Below are 23,442 nucleotides of genomic sequence, written 5' to 3'. Positions count from 1 at the left end.
TGTGGCACAAGACAGATTATCCACATATTGAATGCATCTTTTTGAGGCTTTGGTTTATTGTACCTCAAGACAGAAGCATGCAACATGGGGCCAACGATGATCATGAGACTCCAAACAGAGGCAATATACTTCATTAGCTTATTATACACTACATCATCTGGTACCTGCAACTTATGTTTAAGGATCCTGGCTGTGACTGGTGAACAGTAGAGTGGATTTTTCCATGTAGAAGACAACCCCATGGTATGGTCACTGTGCATATGAGATAGAAAAAAGAGCCGGATGTGGCTGCATTTTCGAATCTGCCAAAAGTCCACAGCTATGGGTGTGTTAGGAATAAGTGTACCGTTCATTATCAATCTCCAAGCACCTTACACAGGTCTGCAATAGAAAAAAAAATGGATGAGGTAGTCCAAATAACATAAAGAAAATGTAGCTTTATGGTGCCAAAAAGCTGTCTATTACAATCCAAAAAACTTTTTGATGTGAAAAACAGACCACAAAAGCAGATCCCTCTATACAGATAATTGTATCCTATTGAGAAGTCACAGGGATGGGCAAATTACATGTTCATAACAAAAAGCAGTTTGACACCTGTCAGCACCTATACTCAGTATCCCCCTCACCAGCTAGAAGGAAGATCTACTGGAGTATCTCCCAGTATGGGAGACTTGTGATGACCTTGTACTGTGGCTGATGGCTTTGGTAAATTAGTAACAGAAGCAGCTGCAAAAACAAAAGTGACATGCTTATTGGAAATCCTTTTGCAATTATTATTTTAAAAAATGGTATGTCTTGTGCCCAGTGATATTACACCACTGGACATTTGCTTGTGTTGCATTTTTTCTTTCATTGCGTCTCCTTAAAGCATAACTGTAAAGTTACAGTGATTTTACCAAATTATTATATGTGATTCCTGCAGTGAAAAGAGCAGTGACAGACAGAAAGACTTCGGTAGAATCACAGACTGGGATGGAGGGGCCGATAGGGAACAGGGGAGATCTTGTACCTCAATATTCTGTGCAGGAGACATCTGTATACACATCCAGCTCTGCTAAGTTCACTGAAACATGACCACCTCCTCTGTGAGCAGGAGGCAGCAGCAACTCCCCTCCTCCCAAGAAACACCAGAAACAATGTATAAACAACATATGGATTCATAAGGCACATAGCACATGGAGAGGAGGCAGCCATTACAGCAATGAGGTAATCTGAGGACTATAGCAAAGAAACTAATGCATATAGGTAAACAAGATAATAGGCAAAGTTGTTTTACATCTCAAGAGCTATTGATTTGTGAAAAATAAAAACCTTTACAGTTATTCTTTAAAATTTATGACTGGTTAGATAAGCAAATGTTAATTGCCGTTATAGCTGGACTAGCTGGAGCCAACACCACTTTCTGCACTTGCTCTGACCACAGAGCAAGTGCAGAAATTCACACCTCTGCTAGCTCAGCTCTGGAGACAAAGAGATCAAAGGAATAGGGAACCTGTGTATTGCTTTCCCTCCAAAATTCAGATGAAGGGAATATCATAGCTGTAACTGGGGCATAATTCATAATTATAGTTCCCCAGTTACACTGGACAGTTATAGGAACAAAATACACTACTGGATCGAGTATCAGTACCCCAGCAGCAGGGGAACCCAGCCAATTGCAGAACACCTCTAATGTCAGGCTTAGACATCCCAAGTTTAGTATGGGGTAATCGTAATAAGGTACCCGGTTGATTGGAAGCAATGCCACGGTTTACCATCTTCCAATCAAAAGTTATGGGGTTTTACCCTCTCTGATGGGAGGGGGGATAGAAAAACTCTCCCTCATAGTGATCACAGCCCAGGGTGGGGGTCAAAAACCTCCTGGCTTTAGATTATCGAAATGGCCACATGGCCAGCGTTCAGTTTGAGGATTCTATACATTAGAAGACTGGAAGGAACTTCTACCTATTTCCATAGCAAGAGTTTTTTTGTTTCCGTTTACCCCAACGATTTGTAAGTATTGTACGTGTATTGTTTTTATACTCGCCATAAAGGGAGTATATGTAAAAATCTTTGTTAGTTATTATATCGGGTGCTGAGCATTTTTACTCTTGTAAATGTAAGATGCTTAAAACTCATACATGCACCAAACAACTAGAGCATTGGGCAGTGTTGCAGAACAGTGCTGTAGTGCTGGGAATTCCGGCTCTTCTTAGTGAGCTGGCTCATTAGGCTCCGCTTACTAAGAAGAGCCGGCTCCTCTGGCTCCTGAACTGCTACCTATTGAATATATGTGTAATAGGGAGCCACAGGCCAGTCATTCACCCATACCACTCCACTTTTAACCCAATTTTATCAGGTTAAAGGTGGTGTGGTGAGAAGTTTAGGGATGTGGTTTGGTGAGCCAACTCACGTTGTACATTTACACTTATGGGAGAGCCCTACTACCACTATATCCTGGTTGGTATTAGGGATGCACCCACCTCCATATTGTAATAATAACCAAGGTATATCTCCCGCCCGCAATATAATGCTAAATTGTAGCAACCAATCACACGGCACCTTTCATGTTTCACCACTTAGAGCTGCCATCTGATTGGTTAGTTCGTCACTCTGAAGAAGTTTTCATTCGTCTTACCTAGTGAGCGGATGTAGCGCCAGTAATAGGACAGCCCGGGGTGCTCGTCCAGGTGCTGTCAGTGATCCCCGTCCTGCCCATAATCACAGGCACCGGGCAGGTAGGGAGGATATACTGGCATAGAGTTGCGCTCCCGCTTACACTTCACGCATGCGCTATTCAGTCCTAGATCAGTATTACCGGCGCTCTGTTGCTCCTGTCTTACTATCCCGGAAGTGCGATGTATACGCCGGTAGATCGGTCATCCTCGGTAAGACCCGTCTGATTTCCATAAAATCGTTCCAAACATGTTTTGAACAAGGCGGAGCTTCCAAAAACGGAAAAAAATAGTCTGGACATTATAAGATTGTCACGTAGTTATATACAGCATGGTGATCGGCACTAGACCCCCAGTGCTGCAGGGATGAAATGTGAGGGGATGCGCTTTTTGGAGGAGATGCTCTTGGTGTAACACAGACATCAGTCGCATTATGGAGACCTGTTTACATGTAGCAGTAAAGTAACATTATAAACTCTGCCATTTATGAAAAGACCCGTTTTGTTTTTTTTTAGGCCATGACTAAACTTCACACTACATGTAACACTGAACCCATAGCATCAGATCTCCTGAACTAAAGCGATGGATGCAGTTACCCAGGAACTGCGCTTGTAAACGCAACGCAAGCGACATGTGTGACCGCACCCATGGCGCATCCCACAGGATATGTTACCTTACACATATCCGCGGGATTTACACCCAGTGTATTTTGGGAAGGTGAGCTAGCAGATGTCTCCACTGGTTTATATACACGGCAGTGATTTCCAGAGCCCCAAAATTCTGAATAGGTCTTATTCCTGCCTGACTGCTGCTCAGGGAATCTCTTTTCCTGTCATCAGCATGTGGGTGGCTTCACACGCCTATGACACATATGGGGGCACATGTACCTTTGTTTCGGCTTTGCTTCTTTTTTTGAGGCGCATGTGCACTTCTTTGAAATTTTTTTTGCACCTAAGACAACCTCCCTTCAAAATCCGCCATTGTCTAGTTTCCAGCAGTGTTCTCTGAGTTATCACCTGATTCCAGATGTTAAAGTTTTTTTTTTGTAAAAAGTCTCAAATCCATAACTGCTTTTGGCAGGTGTGGGAAAGCTGTTTGGGCACCAAAGACCTGAACTAAACATATATTATAAAGGAAAAACACCTAAGACACATCTGACCAGCAGAAAAAGAAAAAAGCCAGGAACACAAAGCCAAAAAAGAAAATGTACATGTAACCCATGGACCGCAAACAAAGGACCCCATCTGATATATACATGCAGCCCTGTAATCCTTCCCCCCGGGATTTACAGCTAGGTCCATAAATACTTGGAAAAAGACGCTCCAAAATTAATTCTGAGCAAAACAAACCAGATGCAGTTTAAGTTCCCACTTTCATCTTGAATTCAGTAGGTTGCACAAAATGATTGCAGAAAAATATGAGGAAATATAGCTTTTTTACACCATCTCTTCATTTTAGGAACTTAAAAGTATCATACTATCATAGTTTATATGGTTGAAAAAAGACACTTGTCCATCAAGTTCAACCAAGGAAGGGAAGGGATTGGATAAGGAAGGAATTTAGGGGAAACAATTCTATATAACATAACCATCAATGTTATTTAGGTGTAAAAAGGCATCAAGTTCTTTCTTGAAGTTCTCTGCTGTCCCTGCTGTGACCAGCGGCTGAGACAGGCTATTCCACAGATTGACAGTTCTCATAGTTAAAAAAAGGCCTGTCACCTCTGGTGATTAAACCTTGATTTCTCCAGAGACAATGCCGAGTCGTCTTTTTTTATTTGATTTAATCTGGAACAATTTACCACCATATTTTTTGTACGGACCATTCATATATTTATATAAATTAATCATGTCCCCTCGTAGTCGTCTCTTTTCCAGACTAAATAAATCCAGACCCTCCATACCCCTTATCATTTTTGTGGCTCTAGGTTATACCCTCTCCAGCTCCAGGGCCTCCTTTTTATGGATCCATAGTAGTGGGCCAAGAACAGAACCCTGGGGTACCTTATTTTACCCATCAGGTGTCTATGAGGGACAGTGTCAAATGCCTTTGCAAAGTCCAAGAAGACAATATTTACAGCAGCTCCTCCATCCAGGCATCTGCTCACCTCTTCATATTTTGACAACTTCTATCCTTAGTAAACCCATGCTGGCTGTCACTTATTATACCATGTGACGTCACATACTCCTGTATGTTGTCTTTTACTAACCCTTCCAATACTTTCCCCACAATGGAAGTTAAGCTTACAGGCCTGTAATTGCCTGGCGAAGTTCTAGAGCCCTTTTTATATATTGGCACCACATTTGCCTTGCGCCAGTCACTTGGCACCACACCAGACATTACGGAATCCCTGAACATTTCGGACAGCGGTACAGCAATAACAGAACTGAGTTCTTTAAGAACTCTGGGGTGTAACCCATCTGGTCCAGGAGCCTTGTACACATTGATTTTATTGAGCTCAGATTGGATCATGTCTACATTCAGCCAGTCTACTATATTACAGGGTGCATGAACCGCACTGGTACCACCCACGTCAGAAGTTCTTTCTTCTATTGTATAAACGGAGCTAAAAAAAGCTATTAAGTATCTCTGCCTTTTCTTGGTCTCCAGTCACCAATGCCCCATTTTCGGAATAAAGGGGTCCAACCTGTTCTGGCCCTTTTTTTTGCATTGATATACTTAAAAAATTTCTTGGGATTTGTTTTGCTATCTTTAGCCACCTGTCTTTCATTTTGTATTTTGGCTGATTTGATTTCCTTTTTACAGATTTTGGTAAGTTTTTTGTAAGTATTGAAAGCCTCAGGTGACCCGTCAGATTTATATTTTTTTAATGCCCTCTTTTTCTCATTAATTGCCCTTTTAACTGTAGCTGTAAGCCACGCGGGGTGTAATCTAGCCCGTCTATACTTGTTACCTATTGGAATAAATTTAGAAGTATAATGACTAATTGGACAAATTAAATTATTGTAAATAAAATGTTCATTTTCGTCTTAAGAAATTCAATGTATTACTTTTCCCCTTTAGATTGTGTATGAGATCTGTGTTTACAATGCCATATCTGGGCTCAGAAGATGCTGTGCGGGAGCTAAAGAAAGCCCTCTCTAATCCGCACATCCAAGGAGACAGACTAAGATACAGGAATATCATCCACAAGGTGATCCGGTAAGACCTGACTATGACTTTTGTCTTGATATGACTGTATATCATTGTACTGTAGTTCAGTAAGTGCATTATTATTAGTTTTAATTACTTTCATCAATATTCACTATTAGAAGCATTGTAATATGTTACATTGGGCGTTAAAAGCTCCATTTAATAATCACACCCAGATGAGTAATCGCCCCTTTAAACTGAAGGTGTTTTCTCCCACACAAACCCACTCTCCATTTCATATGAGGGATAAAATTCCTCCAAATCTTCAAAGAACTGGCATAGGGCTACCTCAGGCAGAACTGATGTATATATAACAGACACCTTTATCCATAAAGACATTTTCCTGTTCAGATTGCAGCAGGGAACATGATGTAACAAGGTCACTTATTGGCTTTATAGGGGTTGTCCCTCATCCCACCTTCATTTTTACCCTTGCATGCTAGCTCGGTGACCCAGTGTGGTGAGCAGCTGCTAGAGAGCCTTGAGCTATGGCGAATTGACTATGTAATACACGGCTGAACAGGACACAGTATAACAAGTTATTTAGTATTGCATGTACCTAAAACATTGGGAGCACTTGCCCCTCCCCCCCCAGCTAATCCCCAGGAGTACGTACTGAACACATCCCCAAATTTAGCAAGTTCTTATTGACATGAAATTCTCACCAGTCCACACTGGCAAAGAAATCAAAACATAGATGTCCATAAATTAAAGGAAATCCACCACCAGGAAGAAGGCTTGTGCCCCCTCTGGCAGGATGTGCCTTTCTTCTTCTAATACCCTTATTTAAAAACAAAAAAGGGGCTCTTGGCTCATTTGCAGGAGACCCTCAGGCTCATTTGCATAAGTGTTAAAAAAAAAAAAAAAAAAGGTCATAAGAATCTAAAATTACCATATTTTCCGGACTATAAGGCGCACTTAAAAGCCTTGGATTTCCGTGGAAATCCAAAGTGCGCCTTATAGTCCGGTGCGCCCTATGTATGGCGCTGGGCAGCGGACCATACTTACATAGGTCCCCGCTACCGGAGACAGCAGATCTCCAGCGGGAACTGCAGACCACGCGGCACGAACAACTTCTGCCGCGTGGTCTGCAGTTCCCGCTGGAGATCTGCTGTCTCCGGTAGCGGGGACCTATGTAAGTATGGTCCGCTGCCATCCTCCACCTCCCCCTCACCTTCCCCGCGTTCCCCGTCGCGTCTCGGCGTCGCATCCCGTCGGGTCTCCGCTCCGCCCCCGGACCCCGCGCCTTATAGTCCGATGCGCCTTATATATGGAATTATTACATATATAAGGCACATCGGACTAATGCGCCTTATAGTCCGGTGCGCCTTATAGGGCGAAAAATACGGTAGAGTGGATCCTATCAGAGGGGGAACACACCAGCATGTAAGTTTACAGTCCTTCATCCTGGTGGTAGATTTTACTTAGGCCAAATATTCTTCATTTTGACAGTATTACACAGCTGCCCAATTGAATAATTGCTAAGATAATAACAATGCATTAGGATGAAATTATATGTTGTTCTCTATTTCAGGCACATGACTTATGGAGTTGATGTATCAAGCGTCTTTATGGAGATGGTTAAAGCTAGTGCTACTGTAGATATTGTGCAAAAGAAGCTGGTTTACTTATATATGTGCACCTATGCCCCACAAAAACCAGATTTGGCTCTATTAACAATCAATACTCTATGTAAGGACTGCTCAGACCCCAACCCCATGGTGAGAGGGTTAGCACTGCGGAGTATGTGTAACCTCAGGTATGTATATTATGGAGAAAAACTGGAAATCAGCTGAATATACTGCACACAATGAAAGCCATACAATGTGTGCTGTGTAGTACATAAAGGAAGGCTCTATTCTGCTGCCTTTGTTGGAGCCAGTACCCACACGATCACCAGCTGTCCCCTGGCAAAGCCAAGTAGCTGAGTATTAGCAAGACATTTGTCTCTGCTGTCTAGATATTTGCAATGAAGCTGCTCCATATATGCTGTGGTAGAGGCTGTGGAATAAGAGAGCGGGTAGCTCATCAGGGTGAAGCACCTCCCAAAGGTTGTAACTTTAGAAGCTGCAGGAGTAAAGAAAAAAGCTGTGAATGTATAAAATGGCTCTCTTACACTTGTGCTGCGAGCTCCAAGACAGCAGGAGAATGAGGAGATTGGTGCTGCTCACTTCTCCCCTATCCATAGAGAGGTGGGCAGTCAGGCTGCAAATCAGGGCAGGAATCAGACCTGCCCTATCTTTAGCGGTGTGGCTGACCATGCACAATGCACGTCTATGGCGGCCATGAGCTATCTGCCGTTTTTTTCGGCTAGCTTATGGTTGCCAATTACGGATGTGTGCATGGAGCCTTACTTAGTACAGGCAGTCCCCGGGTTACATACAAGATAGGGTCTGGAGGTTTGTTCTTAAGTTGAATTTGTATGTAAGTCGAAACTGTATATTTTATAATGGAAGTTCTAGACAATTTTTTTTCTTTTGCCCCAGTGACAATTGGAGTTTCAAAATTTTTGGTTTAATTGGACCAATAATTATCAATAAAACTTCATTACAGACATCTTACAGCTGATCATTGCAGTCTGGGACTATGGTAAAGCATCCAGAGAGCTTCACCAGAGGTCACAGTGGGCAGAGGGGTCCGTCTGTAACTATGGGTTGTCTGTAAGTCGGGTGTCCTTAAGTAGGGGACCGCCTGTATATGAATGTCCAACTTTGAATGATTCATAGTTTACCCTGAAGTGAACATACCTAGAGGGGGTTCTTAAATTACCTGCAATAAACGTACCAAAGCATTGTGAAGTGTTGTGACAATTTTTCTCTCTCAGAATGCCAGGTATCCAGGAATACATACAACAGCCTGTACAGAACGGACTGCGAGACAAAGCATCCTATGTCAGAAGAGTGGCGGTGCTGGGATGTGCTAAAATGCACAGGCAGCAATCTGATGCTGAGATAGGTAAGGATCCACAGGTACAGAAATGCTTATGATGTAGAACGGTAATGTACTAGCAACTGACAGTACTTATTAGTATCGTAGTATATAAAGTTGGAAAAAAATGTAGGTCCATCAAGTCCAATCTTTAAGAATTAAATGTTTTTTCCATAACCCGTGATATTTTTGGTCTCCAGAAAGGCATCCAGGCCTCTCTTGAACATGTACATAGAGTCCGCCATAACAACCTCCTGCGGCAGAGAGTTCCATAGTCTCACTGCTCTTACAGGAAAGAACCTTTGTCTATGTTGATGGTAAAATCGCCTCTCCTCTAGGCGTAGAGGATGCCCCCTTGTCCTGGTCACAGGCCGAGGTATAAAAAGATCTTTGGAGAGATCCTTGTACTGTCTGTTCAGGTATTCGTACATTATAATGAGGTCTCCACATAGTCTTGTATTCTAGTCCCCCCATTCCCCTAATGATCTGGCTGCACCTGTTTCAATTCTATTATTTCCTTTTTATACACTGGTGTCCAAAACTGTACACAATATTCCATGTGTGGTCTGACCAGGGATTTGTATAAGGACTAATAAAAACTATGTCTTTATCATGAGAATCTTTTCCTCACTTGATACATCCCATAATTTTATTTGCTTCATCAGCAGCCGCTTGGCTCTGGTCACTAAAATTAAGTTTACCATCCACCAATCATTTATGAAAAGTGTTGTAAGAGACGAGACTGTCTTATGCTACACAAGATTCATATAAGAATCTGATGCTGGATGATAAATCTGCCACTATTATTTTTTCTGTGAAACCATGCCCCTTTTATAGGCCACATCCCTTATGCACTTATCGTAGAAGTGCCTAAAAAACCCTTCATAAATGTGGTGCAAATCACGACCCTCTGTGTTTACAGGAGTTATCAGGGATTAGAAACAAGTTGAAATATGGCTGGGGGTTGTGTTAAAACCTTTTTATTGTTACCTCAGTGATGCCTGTTACTGCTGGTCTCTGATTGTACACAGACACCGGCAGCGGCAACCAAGGCATTTGGCAGTGATTGGGATGGCGCTGCTGGTGTCTGTATACAATCAGAGGCCAGCAGTAACAGGCAGCACTGTGGCTGCATGGGAGCAAAGAGAGAGGTAACAATAGTACTCTCTCCAGGCAGCTAGAGCAAAGGCTACTCCACACCCTAGTAGCCTCTGCGTGGTATATAAAATTGTTCTCTAAAATCCCTTCCTCATCCGATCTCTTCCCTTCCTTGGTTGAACTTGATGGACTTGTGTCTTTTTTTAACTGTATAAACTTTGTAATAAGAGGTTTATAGTTTTAATACACATCATTATACAGGCTGTCAGTTAAGCACTAGGGGTGTAGCTTTGCCTCCCACTTATGAATAAGCTGGACACCGCCATATGAGAATGACTCATTGGACCCATCTTGGGTCATTTGAATACCGCTTTAGGACCTGATAGTTTAAGTTACAAGGAATATAGAGAGACAATGTAGGGAAATGCTTTCTAATGGCAGTTTATGAAAATATATTTAGTTTTGGGGGCAGTTTCTCTTTAAAGGAAAGCTACCATCAGAAATCTACCTATTAAGTTAGATCTGCTGCGAGGTTCCCATTAACTTTCTAAACCCTAATCTATCTTTAGCTATTCCTAGAATACTTTCTACACTAAACTAAAGCTTATCTAACTAATATGCTAATTTCTGGCAGAGTTTACCGGGGCGTTCTTTTTCATTTTTCCATTTTTACTGAGCTGTGAGAGCATATTTTCTACGTAACAAATTTTACTTCTCAATGACGTTAATTGTTATTCCATGTCGTGTACAGGAAAATTCTGAATGTGGTTAAACTGGTGAAGTAATCTCCTTTGCATCAGTCTTGCGGCCTCAATGTTGTATGAATTTTACAGTGCGCTCCAAATGATATATCTACGTTATTCTTTGGTTCAGTACGATTATGGTGTCAGCAAATTTATACAGGTTTTATTGTGTTTTAATAAATTTATACAAATTAAAGGGGTTATCCGGGTTTAAAAATTTTTTTATGGCCGGGCTGGGGAGGGCTATTTAAACATAATAAACATGTACTTGCCTCCTCCGGCGCCGCTGATGTCCCGGGCCGCGGCCGGTCTTCTCTGTGCACCGGTTTCATTACACCGGCACACAGGGAGCTTCCGGCCGGCCGGATGCTCCCATGCGCACCATCTCCCAGCGCTTACAACGCTGAGAGATAGGGACGGATGGGAGGAGCCGTCCACAACGCGGACCGGAAGCTCCCTGTGCGTGGCTTCCGTGCCCCTGTTTGTTTACAGGGGCACGGATCGAAGTGACCGCGGCGCGGGACATCGGCGGCGCCGGAGGAGGTAAGTCCATGTTTATTATGTTTAACTATCCCTCCCCAGCCCGGCCATAAAAAAATTTTTAAACCCGGATAACCCCTTTAAAACCATGTGTATGAACAAAATCGCCATCTTCAGACACTAATAAGTTTTTTATACTTTGGTGTATGGAGCTGTGTGAGGTGCAACCTTTTGATCACTTTTTATAAATTTTTTTATGTTATGTAAAATGGTGTAAAAGTTGCGTTTTGGACATGTGGTTCACCGTCGGCAATAACTGTTTTTATATTTTGTTAGATCGGGCATTTTGCCAAGCGGCAATACCTAACATATTTGTGATTTTTACAGTTCTTTTAGTTTTATATCTAATTACTATAATTTTAATATCTAATATATATTTCATATTTTATTATTTTTCTTTTTTTTTTTTTTTTTTTAAAAAAACAAAACTTTTTTTTCACTATTTCTTATACTTTCTTGGGTACTTGAACCCTAGATGGTCTGACCGGTTTTACCATATACTGCAATATAATTGTATTGCAGTACATGGCGTTTTTACATAAGATTCAGTCATTCAACAAGAGATTTCATTGTTATCCTGTAAATAAAACCTGATCCCTGGTCATGTGATATCACACAGATGCACAGCCCTGATTCCTCAGTGATGCTAACGAGCTGTGCACCAATGAAATACAATGGGTACAGCTTGCACTTCCAAATAGGGTTACTTCACTGTAGACTAGGGATCATACCCCATATGATGGTAATAAGCTAAAGTCTGAGCATGAGTTTCATGCAAAATAAATTGTTTTACTTGACCTAATATAGTTTCTCCATATCTGGGATTTCTTGTATTTTGCATTTCTGTATTTTTCTGAAACTAGTCATATATTTACATTTTTATATATATGTTCCTATTTTCAGTGTCTGATGAAGGCATAAATACTGAAACGTCACTTTCATTGTAATTATGGAAATAAAAGATTTATTTTGCATGAAACTTATGCACAGCTTATTATTGTGCACCAGTGAAGCCTACTGTTTAATAACAGCAAGAAAACAGTGAGGAATTGATACAGAAAGTATAATGCAAAATTGTTTAACTTTTTTCATTACACAATATTGATTCGGTGGAAAAAAATTCTCCTTTCCAGGCATATCAGGTACCTTCCCTTGATCCCAATTTACCCTTAAATGGCTCCTGAATCGTCAATCTTGGTCATTATGGGAAAATATGCAAAGTTTTCCAGGATGGGATAAGGAAAACCAATCCTCTTTTACCTACCTTTGTAGGGCATCTCCCTTGACATCAAGCCTGACCTACAAGAGGCCTTATGACATGATGCTCTTGTAGGTCATCCTTTATGTCAAGGGAGCTGCCCTCAAAGGTATCTAAAAGAGGCGCATTTGTCCTTATCCCATCCTGGAAAACTGCATATTTTACCAGAATCGCCCTAGTGAAGCATCCATGGCTATAAGACTCCACACGCCTACATGGTGGCCTTAACTGGCAGCCTCCGTAGGGAGAACTCTTACTTCCTTCCTTACTTCTCGGTCAGACAGACTGTAGGCTCGCAGATGTGTCAGATTACTGCTCTCCATAAAAGACTATGGAGAATAGAGGAGTAAAAGGGGCTCAGGGAAAGACATGCAGACACAAGAAGAGTGGCTGATGAAGCTTAAAGGAAATCAACCAGTTTGTAAATGTAAAAAAACACAGAAAATTTTCACCTACGCTCCTCTTCATCTTGATCCCGGTGCTTGTCTTCTCTAATCTTGACAGGCGGGATCATCTAGAAAAAAAGACTTACAGAAAGCAGAGCGGAGCACCAGGATAAGATGTGATAGGCTGCTAATTATACAAGGCCCCTTTATGACATTACCTCCCTCTCCATCATGAGAATTAGAGAGAGCGCCTGCAGACGGCTTATCCTAAATACTTTAATTTTTTTTGTTCCTATAAAACAAGTAATTAAATTGCTTTTATATATTCTTAATTGTGCTAAACATTTTTTAGATGGAGCTATTGTGAATGAATTGTACAGTTTACTTCGAGATCCTGACCCTATTGTGTTGGTGAACTGTTTACGGGCTCTAGAAGAAATGTTAAGAGGAGAAGGTGGAGTTGTTATCAACAAGCCTATTGCCCACCATCTGCTAAACAGGTATAATCAAGATCCAGTACCAAAAAATGCTGCTAGAAATAAAATATCTGACTACTACCAGCCTTGTCCATAGGACATTGTAATATTGCTTGCTTTTTTTATTTTATATTCTTCTGAGTTTTAAGTGAATTTTTAGTAGGCATCTTTATCATTTTGTATAAATTACGGTTGCCTACCAACCATTCAACTTCTGTCTGCCCAGGTTCCTTTATTTGTCTACATGCATCAAAACCACAAGTTCTACTTTCTATACAGTGTCAAATATAAAAGTCTATACTAGAAAGTCTATTTCAGGTCTATTTTAATCAGGAAACAGGGGATGTAAGATTTTAGCTTGACGAAAGAGAATGCAAGTATACAACAGTGATTGTTAGTTATGTGCTATGTGTTTACTAAGAAAGGCGTTGAGCAAATGGTGTCTTCATGCCATCCTTCCTGAAAGGGAGCTATAAGACGCAGGTAATTTATAATATATTGTACATCTATTGAGCTGAGGCAACCTGACCCAATGATGAGACACAGAGTACTTTATACTCTGAGCAGCCAATGCAGCTTGACCGTCACTGTTCTATCCTAAATCATCTGATCTGAGAAAATATAAAATACCCACCAAAAAATTTTTGACTGGGGTTACAATAATAAAGAATACAGTTCCGACTTGCATACAAACTCAACTTAAGAACAAACCTACAGAACCTATCTTGTATGTAACCCGGGGACTGCCTGTATATAATTAGCATCAAGAGTAGAATTGAGTCCACCAGGTAGTTAAATAAACTACTTGGTCTTCTGGGTGGAGGGTGGAGGGAATAAGTGATAAATAACTTTGTATCTATTTATCATAAAGAGCCCAGAGCAGAGCACTGCAAACAAATATACCGTACTCCTGTGTTGGAAATGGGTGCCAGCAACAAAGTGTGGTTAAACTTCATAGAGATACAAAAAATGAAGATAAGGCAGAAGTCCCGTAGTATTTCATGGTGAAAGATCAGGTGGTTTTAGTCCATGGCTATGTTTCGGCTTCCTAGCCTTAATAAAGTCTTCAGTGTTGGGAAGCCGAAACTTAGCAAAGGAATAAAACCACCTGATTTTTCCCCTTGAAATGCTACTGGACTGCTGCCTTTTCTTCCACCCATTTCCAACACAGAATTACAGTATATTTGTTTGCAGTGCTTCTCTGGGCTCTTTATGATAAATAGATACATAGTTATCTATTACTTATTCCCTACTTATTTAGAACGAGCCTCCACCCAGAAGACCAAGTAGTTGAACTACCTGGTGGACTCAATTCTGATATTGATACTAATTATATATTTTATATTATCTCATTTTTAACACTGTTCTACCATTAAAACAATAAACCACACAATTGCTAATACCACATTTATTGTAAACATTTTCATTATGTGTTTAGGATGGCTGACTTGGACCATTGGGGACAAAGCGAGGTTTTAACATTTCTCCTGCGCTACAAACCTCGGAATGAAGAGGAGATATTTGATATACTCAACATACTGGACAACTATCTGAAGAGCACATATATCAGTGTGGTCATGGGAGCCACCAAACTGTTCTTGGTTTTGGCAAAAGAATTTCCTCATGTACAGTCAGATGTTCTTGTGCGACTGAAAGGTCCGCTGCTCGCGGCCTGCACGTCTGAGAGCCGCGAGATGTGCTTTGCTGCATTGTGTCATGTCCGAGAGATTCTACGAAGTTTGCCGGGGCATTTTAGCCACCATTACAAAAAGTTTTTCTGTTCTTACAATGATCCTCATTACATCAAAAACCAGAAGATAGACATCCTTTGTGAACTGGTCAATGATGAAAATGTGCACAGCATATTAGAAGAACTTCGTGTCTGCTGCACCGATGTATCGCCACAGCTTGCCCACACTGCTGTTTTTGCTATAGGTAATGATATATTATATAGCTACTTACTTCAGTAATTTCACAATCCATGTGCTGTACACTGAATGGCCATATTAGGGACACCCATCCAGTAGGGAGTTGGACATCCTTTGCCTTGTGTGACCACAGTTTTACACCTCTATCAGCCTGAACTGATGGCACCTGCAGAAGGGGTTCATGCTATATTCTCCAAATTCTGACACTTCTATCTTCATAATGCAAGAAAAAAAAAATCTCCATTCATCTGAGTAAGCAATGCTGAGTATGCACTTTTGCTGTTATGAGTCTTGCCATTTCCCTTACACAGCACTTGCACTCATCCTGTGTTCTCCATTCATGCTGAAGTAACAACATTGTATAGCATTGCATTGTACATATCAGCATCAATTTGATTTACGTTGCACTGTACCATTGTGACACCTTTCATTGATGAGTAGATTTTTCCTTGATCGCTTCGTTCTTAAAGGGGTTGTGCACCTTTCAAGATCTCGAGATCTGCCCTATTCTGTAATTTAATCATTCTGGAACCTAATGTAACTTGTTGGAAACTTTATTTTAGTAATATGTAACTTAGCTTAGTAAATATGTAGCCTTAGCTCCTAGTGCCTTGCCAGGCTAGTACATGCCCAAGTAGCCTATTTCTAAAATAACGTTTTTAACAAAGTTTAGGTTGGGTTCCAGGATTATTAAATTACTGGATATGCAGATCTACTTCTGATAGTAGAATCCTCATGGTAGGTTTCCTGTAAGACCTTCCAGATCTTCTTTCTTTCATGGACCAGCATGGTGGCATCATCCAGAATATTAACTTTGAAGCTGTATGTAAATTGGTTGTATAATGTCACAGTGGTGAAGAGTTCAATAGTGAAGTCATGCTCTCACCACTTCAGAATTCAGAACTAATTGACCATCCTGCATCCAAGTATATAAGTAGCCAACTCTCCTGAAGTGTGGTCCATAATGTCACAGTGGAGGGGTTGTTCTGAGGTGGGGAGATCTTGACTTCAGTACTGAACTCTCAGTCGCCATGATTTTATACAATTACGGTTGTGACAACATACTTGTGGTTTATTAGGTCAATTTATGCTGACAGGATCCCTTTAAGGAAATTTACCATCAAAACCAAACATGATAAACCAGGGACACTCACCATGGCCTCCTTCATTCTAAAATAAACTTTTACTAATCACGATGAGGGGCTCTGGGAGATGTCACAAGTTGTTAAAATGATCAGAACATGTCTCGCCCTGCTCTTTCCCTACTCCCTCTACCTGTGTAATTTAGCAGCAGCAGGGGGAGGGGAGACATGCTCCACTCATAGTAACTACCAGTGAAAAAACACTGGAAATACTTAGCAGAGCCCTTCAGGCTCTTTATTAGATAACAAATATAAGAAGTATACTATGGTCAAGGGGCCTGGATCTATGTGTATGTGTTCGTGGTTTTTCATGATGGATTTTCATGGTAGATTTTCTTTAAAAAAAAGATTCCGTTTTGGGAGCATCTTTTCTTATAACTTTACAATGTGCCATTCCTCTGTTATTCCGCCTCATACTGTGTAGAAACACACTTTTGATAATACAGTTGTCTATACAATATTTTCATAGCTTTTCAACAGAGCAATGGCACAAGTCAGAGGTACAGTGGGTATGGAAAGTATTCATACCCCTTTAAATTTTTCATTCTTTGTTTAATTGCAGCCAATTGGTAAGATCAGATGGAAAAAAACCTGAATTGTAGATATTTTTGCTAATTTATTAAACAAGAACACCTGAAATTTCACATGGTCTTTAGTATGAAGACCCTTTGCTGAGACACTAATATTTAACTCAAATGCTGTCCATTTCCTTCTGATCCTCCTTGAGATGGTTCTACTACTTCATTGGAGTCCAGCTGTGTTTCATAAATCTGATTTGATTTGATTAGGAAAGGCACACACCTGTCTATATAGGACCTCATAGTGCATGCCAGAATGCTTGTGAAGGAACTGCCCAAGGAGCTCATAGACAAAATTTCTACAGCACTCAAGGCTCCTAAAAGCACAGTGGCTCCATAATCCTTAAATGCAAGAAGTTTGGGACAACCACAACTCCTCCTCGACGTGGTCTTCCAGACAAACTAAGTAATCTGTGGAGAAGAGCCTTGGTGATCACTGTTGTTGAAAAATTTAAAGTCTGAATACTTCCAGTACCCACTGTATAAAAGAAATTGAGATTAATTCTGTGATTGCCAAAGCAAGTATTTGCATAATGGGTGACATGTTTTTGGTTATTTTTTAAAGGGAACGTACCATCAGAAGTAGATGATGGTAGGTTCTTCCTGCCTGCCTCTGCCCTAATCTTTATTTTACTAATCCAAGTTCCTAACCTAACATTTTAAAAACTTTTATAAAGTAATATGTGAATTACCAGCAGAGTCTACTGTAGTAGCTCTATAGAAAGCCGGTGGTGCAGCTGGTGCTTGTGTACAGCCACAAGCATTAAGAGGACGCGCTAGGAGGTGGTACTACTGTGAAGAAGAAGCGCTAAGAGATGGGACTACAGTAGCCTCTTCTGGTAATTTACATACTACTTTATTAAAGTTTTTAAAACGTTAGGTTAGGGACTAGGATTAGTAAAATAAATAATTAGGGCAGAGCCAGGCAGGTGGAATCTACCATCGCTTCTACTTCTCGTGGTAGGTTTACCCTATTCACAATTGTCCAAGTTAAGTACATTACAAAGAACAGGGCATAAAATGGCTAAGGGCAGTGAATAGAGGAACTTACATGCTGAATGGATATAGAAATGATTTACTGGAGATTGCTGTTAGAAAAAACACAAAACGTTCTCCTAAAATATTTATCTAATTATTTTTAGGTCGCATTGCAAGAACATACAGTGAGAAATGTGTGAAAATCTTAGCTGGGTTGCTTGAGTACAAACAGGAACATATTTCCTCAGGTAAGGTGCTGTATTGTTGCCTGAATTTTTACAAAGCTGCCATTGGCAGAATAGATTGCCCATATCCGGACAACAAGAGAATTATAAAACGTCACTTTTATTTATTCAAATAAAATGTAATACTAGGTGCTCCAATGTTAGCTCGTACCCCTGATGAGGCCTGGTGAAGCATGTTGGGGAGCTAATGTTAGGCTTTTAACGAGCAGTCTGAATGTGGTCTCTAGTTAGCTAGCACAGAATACAATCTAAATGTGACAGTCATTATAGGGTCAATCTGAGTGTTGCACATGCTACTACAAAGAGTGATACGGCAGTCTAGCAGAGGGCTAGAGTGTCTGTGCCATGTGATTCAAATGAATACTACTTTGTAGTGGTCATATATTAAGCACTTAGGATGTTCAGAGCCATCTACCTGTTGCCTTAGATCTAGGGGTATGACACTGGCTACTGTGTGACAACTTTCAGCAGTCCGGCTGCGGCGATAGGTTTCCCCTATTCCAGATTATTGTCCACTAACAATTACACGTTGACTACAGCTGGCGTCATAGGCTCAGTGGTCCTAAACTGGGCAGCTGCCATTCCAGCCCGGTTTACAGCCTGATCATAACTTTATATGATCTACAGACCATATTACATGATTCTTGCATCGCCCACAGTCCATCAATCTAGGTGTGGTGATTTAACCCTAAATCTATATTGCTACCTACATACTCTGTCCCTTGTCCCACATAGTTGTCCGCAATATTTTCCTGTCTCAGGGCACATGATTACTCTTACGGCTTAGCGACATGACATTTGTCGCATGTGATTTATAGCCCTACTATCTAAGTATGGCTATCCCACCCTGACCCTCACTTGTAAATAGATACACTCTGTTTTGAGCCCTTAATTTAGTTATTGTTGTACTTTACATGTTGTGTAGCGGATATAACTTGAGACACAAGTCACACTGTGTTTTTAACACATTCCCCTGATCACCTAGTATTACATTTTATCTAAATAAATAAAAGTGATGTTTTATAATTCTCTTGTTGTCCGGATATGGGCGATCTATTCTGCCAATGGCAGCTTTGTAAACATTTGTGATAAGTACCCTGCCGTGACATTGGTCTGTTTCTTTTGTGTATTGTTGCCTGGTCACATTTACATAAAACCCAATATGACGAGTACTAACAGCAGCATAGTGGATGGGATTTAATTCTGCTGCATTAGTTTATGTAACTTTATAGTTTATTATAAGCATTCCTAAATAAATTTTAAAATATCTGCATATATCAGTGTCACAAGAGGCATATAGCTCAGACATGAGAAGGAAAACCACAGGAAACTCGTGCAAATACAGAGATAAAACCATAAGTAGTCATTTATTTTTAAGCAAGCTTCACAATCCTGTACCCCTAGTAAAAGCAGTGGTGGCCCATAAACATTCACATTGACAATGACATTAGTATATTTGTCTCTTTTCAGCTGTTATGCAGACTTTTCGAGATCTTCTCTGGCTCTGCCCGCAGTGCACAGCTTCAGTGTGCCAGGCCCTACCTGGTTGTGAGGAGAATATCCAGGACACTGAGGTGATTTCATATTCCTTTTTATAGTAGCCATTTTCTTTTCCAGAGACAGGAAAGTGTCTTCTCTTTGGTTTATAGAGACGTGTCACATAATATTTTGTTATCCTTAGGGAAAACAGGCGTTGATATGGCTGCTAGGAATGTATGGAGAACTTATTCCAAATGCACCCTACATCTTAGAGGACTATTCTGATAATGTCAAAACCGAGGTCTCCCCAATAGTGAAAATGGAGCTCCTCACTGCACTTGCACGACTCTTCCTTTCCCGGCCAGCTGAGTGCCAGGACATGCTCGGGCGCCTGATTCATTATTGCATAGGTAATTCCTCACATGTTCCTGTATTACCTGTTGCTGGCAACCTACCTGCTGCTCAGTTCTCATGTTATTTAAGAGAGGAGATAGCACATTGTATCGGGGGATGGAGAATATATCTAGACACTGTATTTAGTCATATTATGGGTTGATTTTTATGGTTTCTTTTGCTACTTTATTTCAATAAAATTATTACTTTACATATCAACATATTACTGAGACGCTAAAGAGAAGTTGTCATTATCTGCAGCTTATAAAACACACATTCAGCATCTTTGGGCACCAGGTATAAAGGGTATTAGACAACAGTGCGCAGGCTTGAAATATAATAAATGGGTGAGATGTATCATTCTGTCTACACCAGAATTCAGCAGTAATTTGAACCTGAAATGCTGTGTGCCACATTTATTGAAGGTTTATTGGAATGACCTTCCGCAGACTATCAGACTAATACACAACCTCCAAAGTTTCAAATGTGTTCTTAAAACTCATCTCTTTAGGCACACTCGCTAACTGCAGGAAATTTCAACTTACTAACCCATCTTATGTCCTCCTTCTGTCTGTTATCCAGCAAACACCAGATAGATACCAAGCTCTAGGCTTCTCTGCAATCCCATCGACTTTGGACTTTGTATATAAGATGGCGGTTGATGGCTTGATCAAGCAACGAAGCGAGAAGCGACGATGGGTGCGGTGAAAGTTACCTGGAACCCCATCGGACCGCCCCTTCTTGTTAACTGTGGGGGTCTAATCACTTAGACCCCAACCGATCAGCAACTTAAGCCCTGTCCTTTGCTGGGAAAACCCCTTTAACTGCTCATTTTATGCTTAAAGGAAATCTACTATTGCTTTTATGCATTGTGAACCAAACAAACCTTGAGAATGCTGTAGCTACACTGAAACATATCTTGTTTAATCTCTGAGTGGTTTTGCTAAAAAAACTATTATAAAATTTTGGACATTGGAAAAGCTGGGTGCAGACTGTCTTCCATGCATAAAAGAGAAGCCTGATCCGTCCAGACAGGACTAATCAACCTGAGATGGATGACTCATACACAGCAACTGGGGGATGGTGCAGCGATTGATTCCTTTTGTCAGGGAAACATAGTGATGACATGTCCTGCCCAGCATAAGCCAAGGATAAGGCTGGCGCAGTGCATAATTAGGGTGAGGAGAAGCGCTGAGGCAGCCACAGGAGCAACTGAGCCTCATTATCATAATTTTATAATTGTATTTTCAGCAAAACCTTTTGGTTCAGGGATTAAACATGATATATTTTTGCATCAGTGTAGCTACAGCATTCTCAAGGTATGTTTGGTTCATAATGTTGCATCAATGCAAATGGTAGATTTCCTTTATATGGTCAGAAACTTTTCAAGGAACTTTGCATAAATCAATAAGTGACTACAAAAAGTTTGTAATATATTTTAAGAGAGTGACATAATAATAATTAAACTTTATTTATATAGCACCATCATATTCTTCTACAGCACTTTACATATACAAATAAAATAAGACATTAGAGAGTAATAAAACGGTCAAATGGTAACAATAGCAAATAGTGTCCTGCTCACAAAAGCTTACAATCTATTTTCTCTCCTTATCTGATATTCACTGTGGATTCTGTCTTGAAGATAGGTCACTAAGTTGTCATATTACTTAAAAGCAGGTCAAAACAACGAATAACAGTAGAAAAGTCCCAAAGGCTGAAAGTGCACTAAAAAAACAAAGTGAAGATTAGAAGTCACATAATGAACAGTCTTGCTTCACACACATTGGACTCCAGATTTCTGCTTTGAAAGGGTTAATGCAGTTTAAGAAACTTGTTTTTATATCAGAATTTTCTTTTCCACTTGTACTTTTATTGCCAAATTATAATTTTTGTAATCTCAGGCCACTGAACATATCTGTGTGCAGATAAGATCCACCGTATCAATGACCATCTCCCTTCTTCCTCTTCCTGTGGTCCATGTTGCTACCCTCATCATAATTAAATAAAAATAAACATTTATCAGAAGATAGAAACATTAGAATTTTTTTTTTTAAGTTTTAAATAGTAAAAAAAAGGTGATACATTTCTTCTTCTCTCAAGTCAATCTAGAGTTCTAAGACAACATTGTTAAAAATTTTCCATGGTCCGTTATTAACATGAACATTTCTAACATTTTCTATTCCACAGAAGAAGAAACCAACATGGCTGTACGTGATCGAGGTCTCTTCTACTATAGACTTTTATCTGCAGGAATTGATGAAGTGAAAAGAGTTCTTAGTGGTCCCAAGTCAGACTCATTGGGAGTCTTAGTAGATCGAACAGAACGACCAGTTAATAGCTGGGTTCCTATTTTTAATACATTGGCTTCTCTGTGTGACAAGAAGTTTAGGCAGTCACTGATGGCCAACTCGGGCAAATGTGAGCTACCAATTGTCAGCTCTGACATCAAATCTCTTGTAGAAGGTAAGTGTTTCTCAGTTTTTTTAGCCTTTTTTTGCTACCCATGAATTGTAGTATGACCTGAGCAGAATTATATTTTACATCTAAAATGGAAGTATAGAACTAACTATAATCCACTATTCATTACAGTCTCAAACAGTTTTTTTCATATTCATGGATTTCTTCTCAAAATAGATCTTCACACACCGCTGGACTCTGAGATGTCTCAAGACCCGCCTGAAGCAATCACACTGGTCAGTGATATTCCAATGACTCCAGAGCTGTTTGAGAAAAAATGGATATCTCCTACCACGGACCATTGCTGGAATATTGAATGGAAAAAAGATGTTGATCCAGATTTCTTACAGTCTTCTCTTCATGTTCTAAATATTTACACCATTGCCAAAAGCAAAGCTGGTACCCAGCCATGGAAGTCATATTTATATGCACAGGAAAGCAAAGGAAATATGTTTCTGATAGAATTAATGGTGTGTTCGGATTCAGAAACCTTAAGGATGACTGTGAAACAGGACAGGGAAAACCAGGTTGCACTTGATGACTTTGTATCACTTTTACAACATGCAGTTTCCGCTGTACTGGATCTCTCCAGGTGATTCACAAAATCACAAGCAGAATTAATAGCAAATTATTATATTATTAGGAAAGGGCTAGATCTGGTTCTGTATAAGTGAAAAGTTATGAGTGAATATAATGTGGTAATGGTATGTCACCCAGAACCTTGACTCACTGTGGGGGATCACAGTCGCTTCTCAATAAATTGAGGCCTTATTCAGGAGTCTGCTTTATAGGAAAATATTTTTCCAGCAAATCCCTTTGACAGATCTTTTTACAATTGTTCACCCAACATCTAATACTTTTCTCACTGCCATACTATTCCAGCAGGATCCATAAATATCCACATTGATTTTAACTTTATAAAAATATTCACACACTTTTTTTTTACCTTGCAGCCAGCACATTACAATTTTGCAACTTTTACAATCTGCATCCAAGATGGAAA

General features: G+C 40.3%; 2 protein-coding genes across 4 annotated transcripts in view; one reads left to right on the top strand and one right to left on the bottom strand.

Moving 5' to 3' along the window:
- Positions 1-2,861, bottom strand: part of DCLRE1B (DNA cross-link repair 1B) — an 8,602-nt gene extending 5,741 nt beyond the window's left edge. The window contains exons 1-2 of one of the 2 annotated variants that reach the window (XM_072137642.1): positions 2,618-2,861; positions 165-381 (exon numbers count right to left, since the gene is read on the bottom strand). In XM_072137642.1, coding sequence (XP_071993743.1) covers positions 165-353 — 189 coding nt within the window. In that variant the 5' untranslated portion in view covers positions 354-381; positions 2,618-2,861. Of the gene's footprint in view, positions 1-164; positions 382-2,541; positions 2,597-2,617 lie in introns of those variants that run through there. The other variant, XM_072137643.1, reaches the window with a different exon arrangement.
- On the top strand, positions 2,627-23,442 carry AP4B1 (adaptor related protein complex 4 subunit beta 1). 2 transcript variants are annotated; one of them, XM_072137639.1, is made up of 11 exons: positions 2,628-2,867; positions 5,679-5,816; positions 7,342-7,566; positions 8,632-8,762; positions 13,113-13,260; positions 14,675-15,171; positions 18,027-18,110; positions 19,578-19,681; positions 19,789-19,996; positions 22,170-22,445; positions 22,617-23,442. In XM_072137639.1, the coding sequence occupies exons 2-11, from the start codon at positions 5,686-5,688 to the stop codon at positions 23,033-23,035; spliced, it is 2,223 nt and encodes a 740-aa protein (XP_071993740.1). In that variant the 5' UTR covers positions 2,628-2,867; positions 5,679-5,685; the 3' UTR covers positions 23,036-23,442. The 2 variants fall into 2 exon arrangements, with proteins under 2 accessions (XP_071993742.1, XP_071993740.1); XM_072137641.1 differs by lacking the exons at positions 19,578-19,681; positions 19,789-19,996 and having other exon boundaries at positions 2,627-2,867.

This window comes from Engystomops pustulosus, chromosome 2 (genome assembly GCF_040894005.1).
Source record: "Engystomops pustulosus chromosome 2, aEngPut4.maternal, whole genome shotgun sequence".
Taxonomy (NCBI): Eukaryota; Metazoa; Chordata; class Amphibia; order Anura; family Leptodactylidae; genus Engystomops; species Engystomops pustulosus.
The sequence above is the reverse complement of the archived record's forward strand: the minus strand, read 5'-3'. Positions and strand labels throughout refer to the sequence as shown.

What these genes read in the sequence shown, in the direction of transcription:
- AP4B1 (XM_072137639.1), top strand. Translation starts at nt 5,686, where the DNA reads ATGAGATCTGTGTTTACAATGCCATATCTGGGCTCAGAAGATGCTGTG. An exon ending in CGGAGTATGTGTAACCTCAG is followed by an intron (nt 7,567 to 8,631) that starts GTATGTATATTA and finishes TTTCTCTCTCAG; the next exon opens with AATGCCAGGTATCCAGGAAT. An exon ending in ACAGGAACATATTTCCTCAG is followed by an intron (nt 18,111 to 19,577) that starts GTAAGGTGCTGT and finishes GTCTCTTTTCAG; the next exon opens with CTGTTATGCAGACTTTTCGA.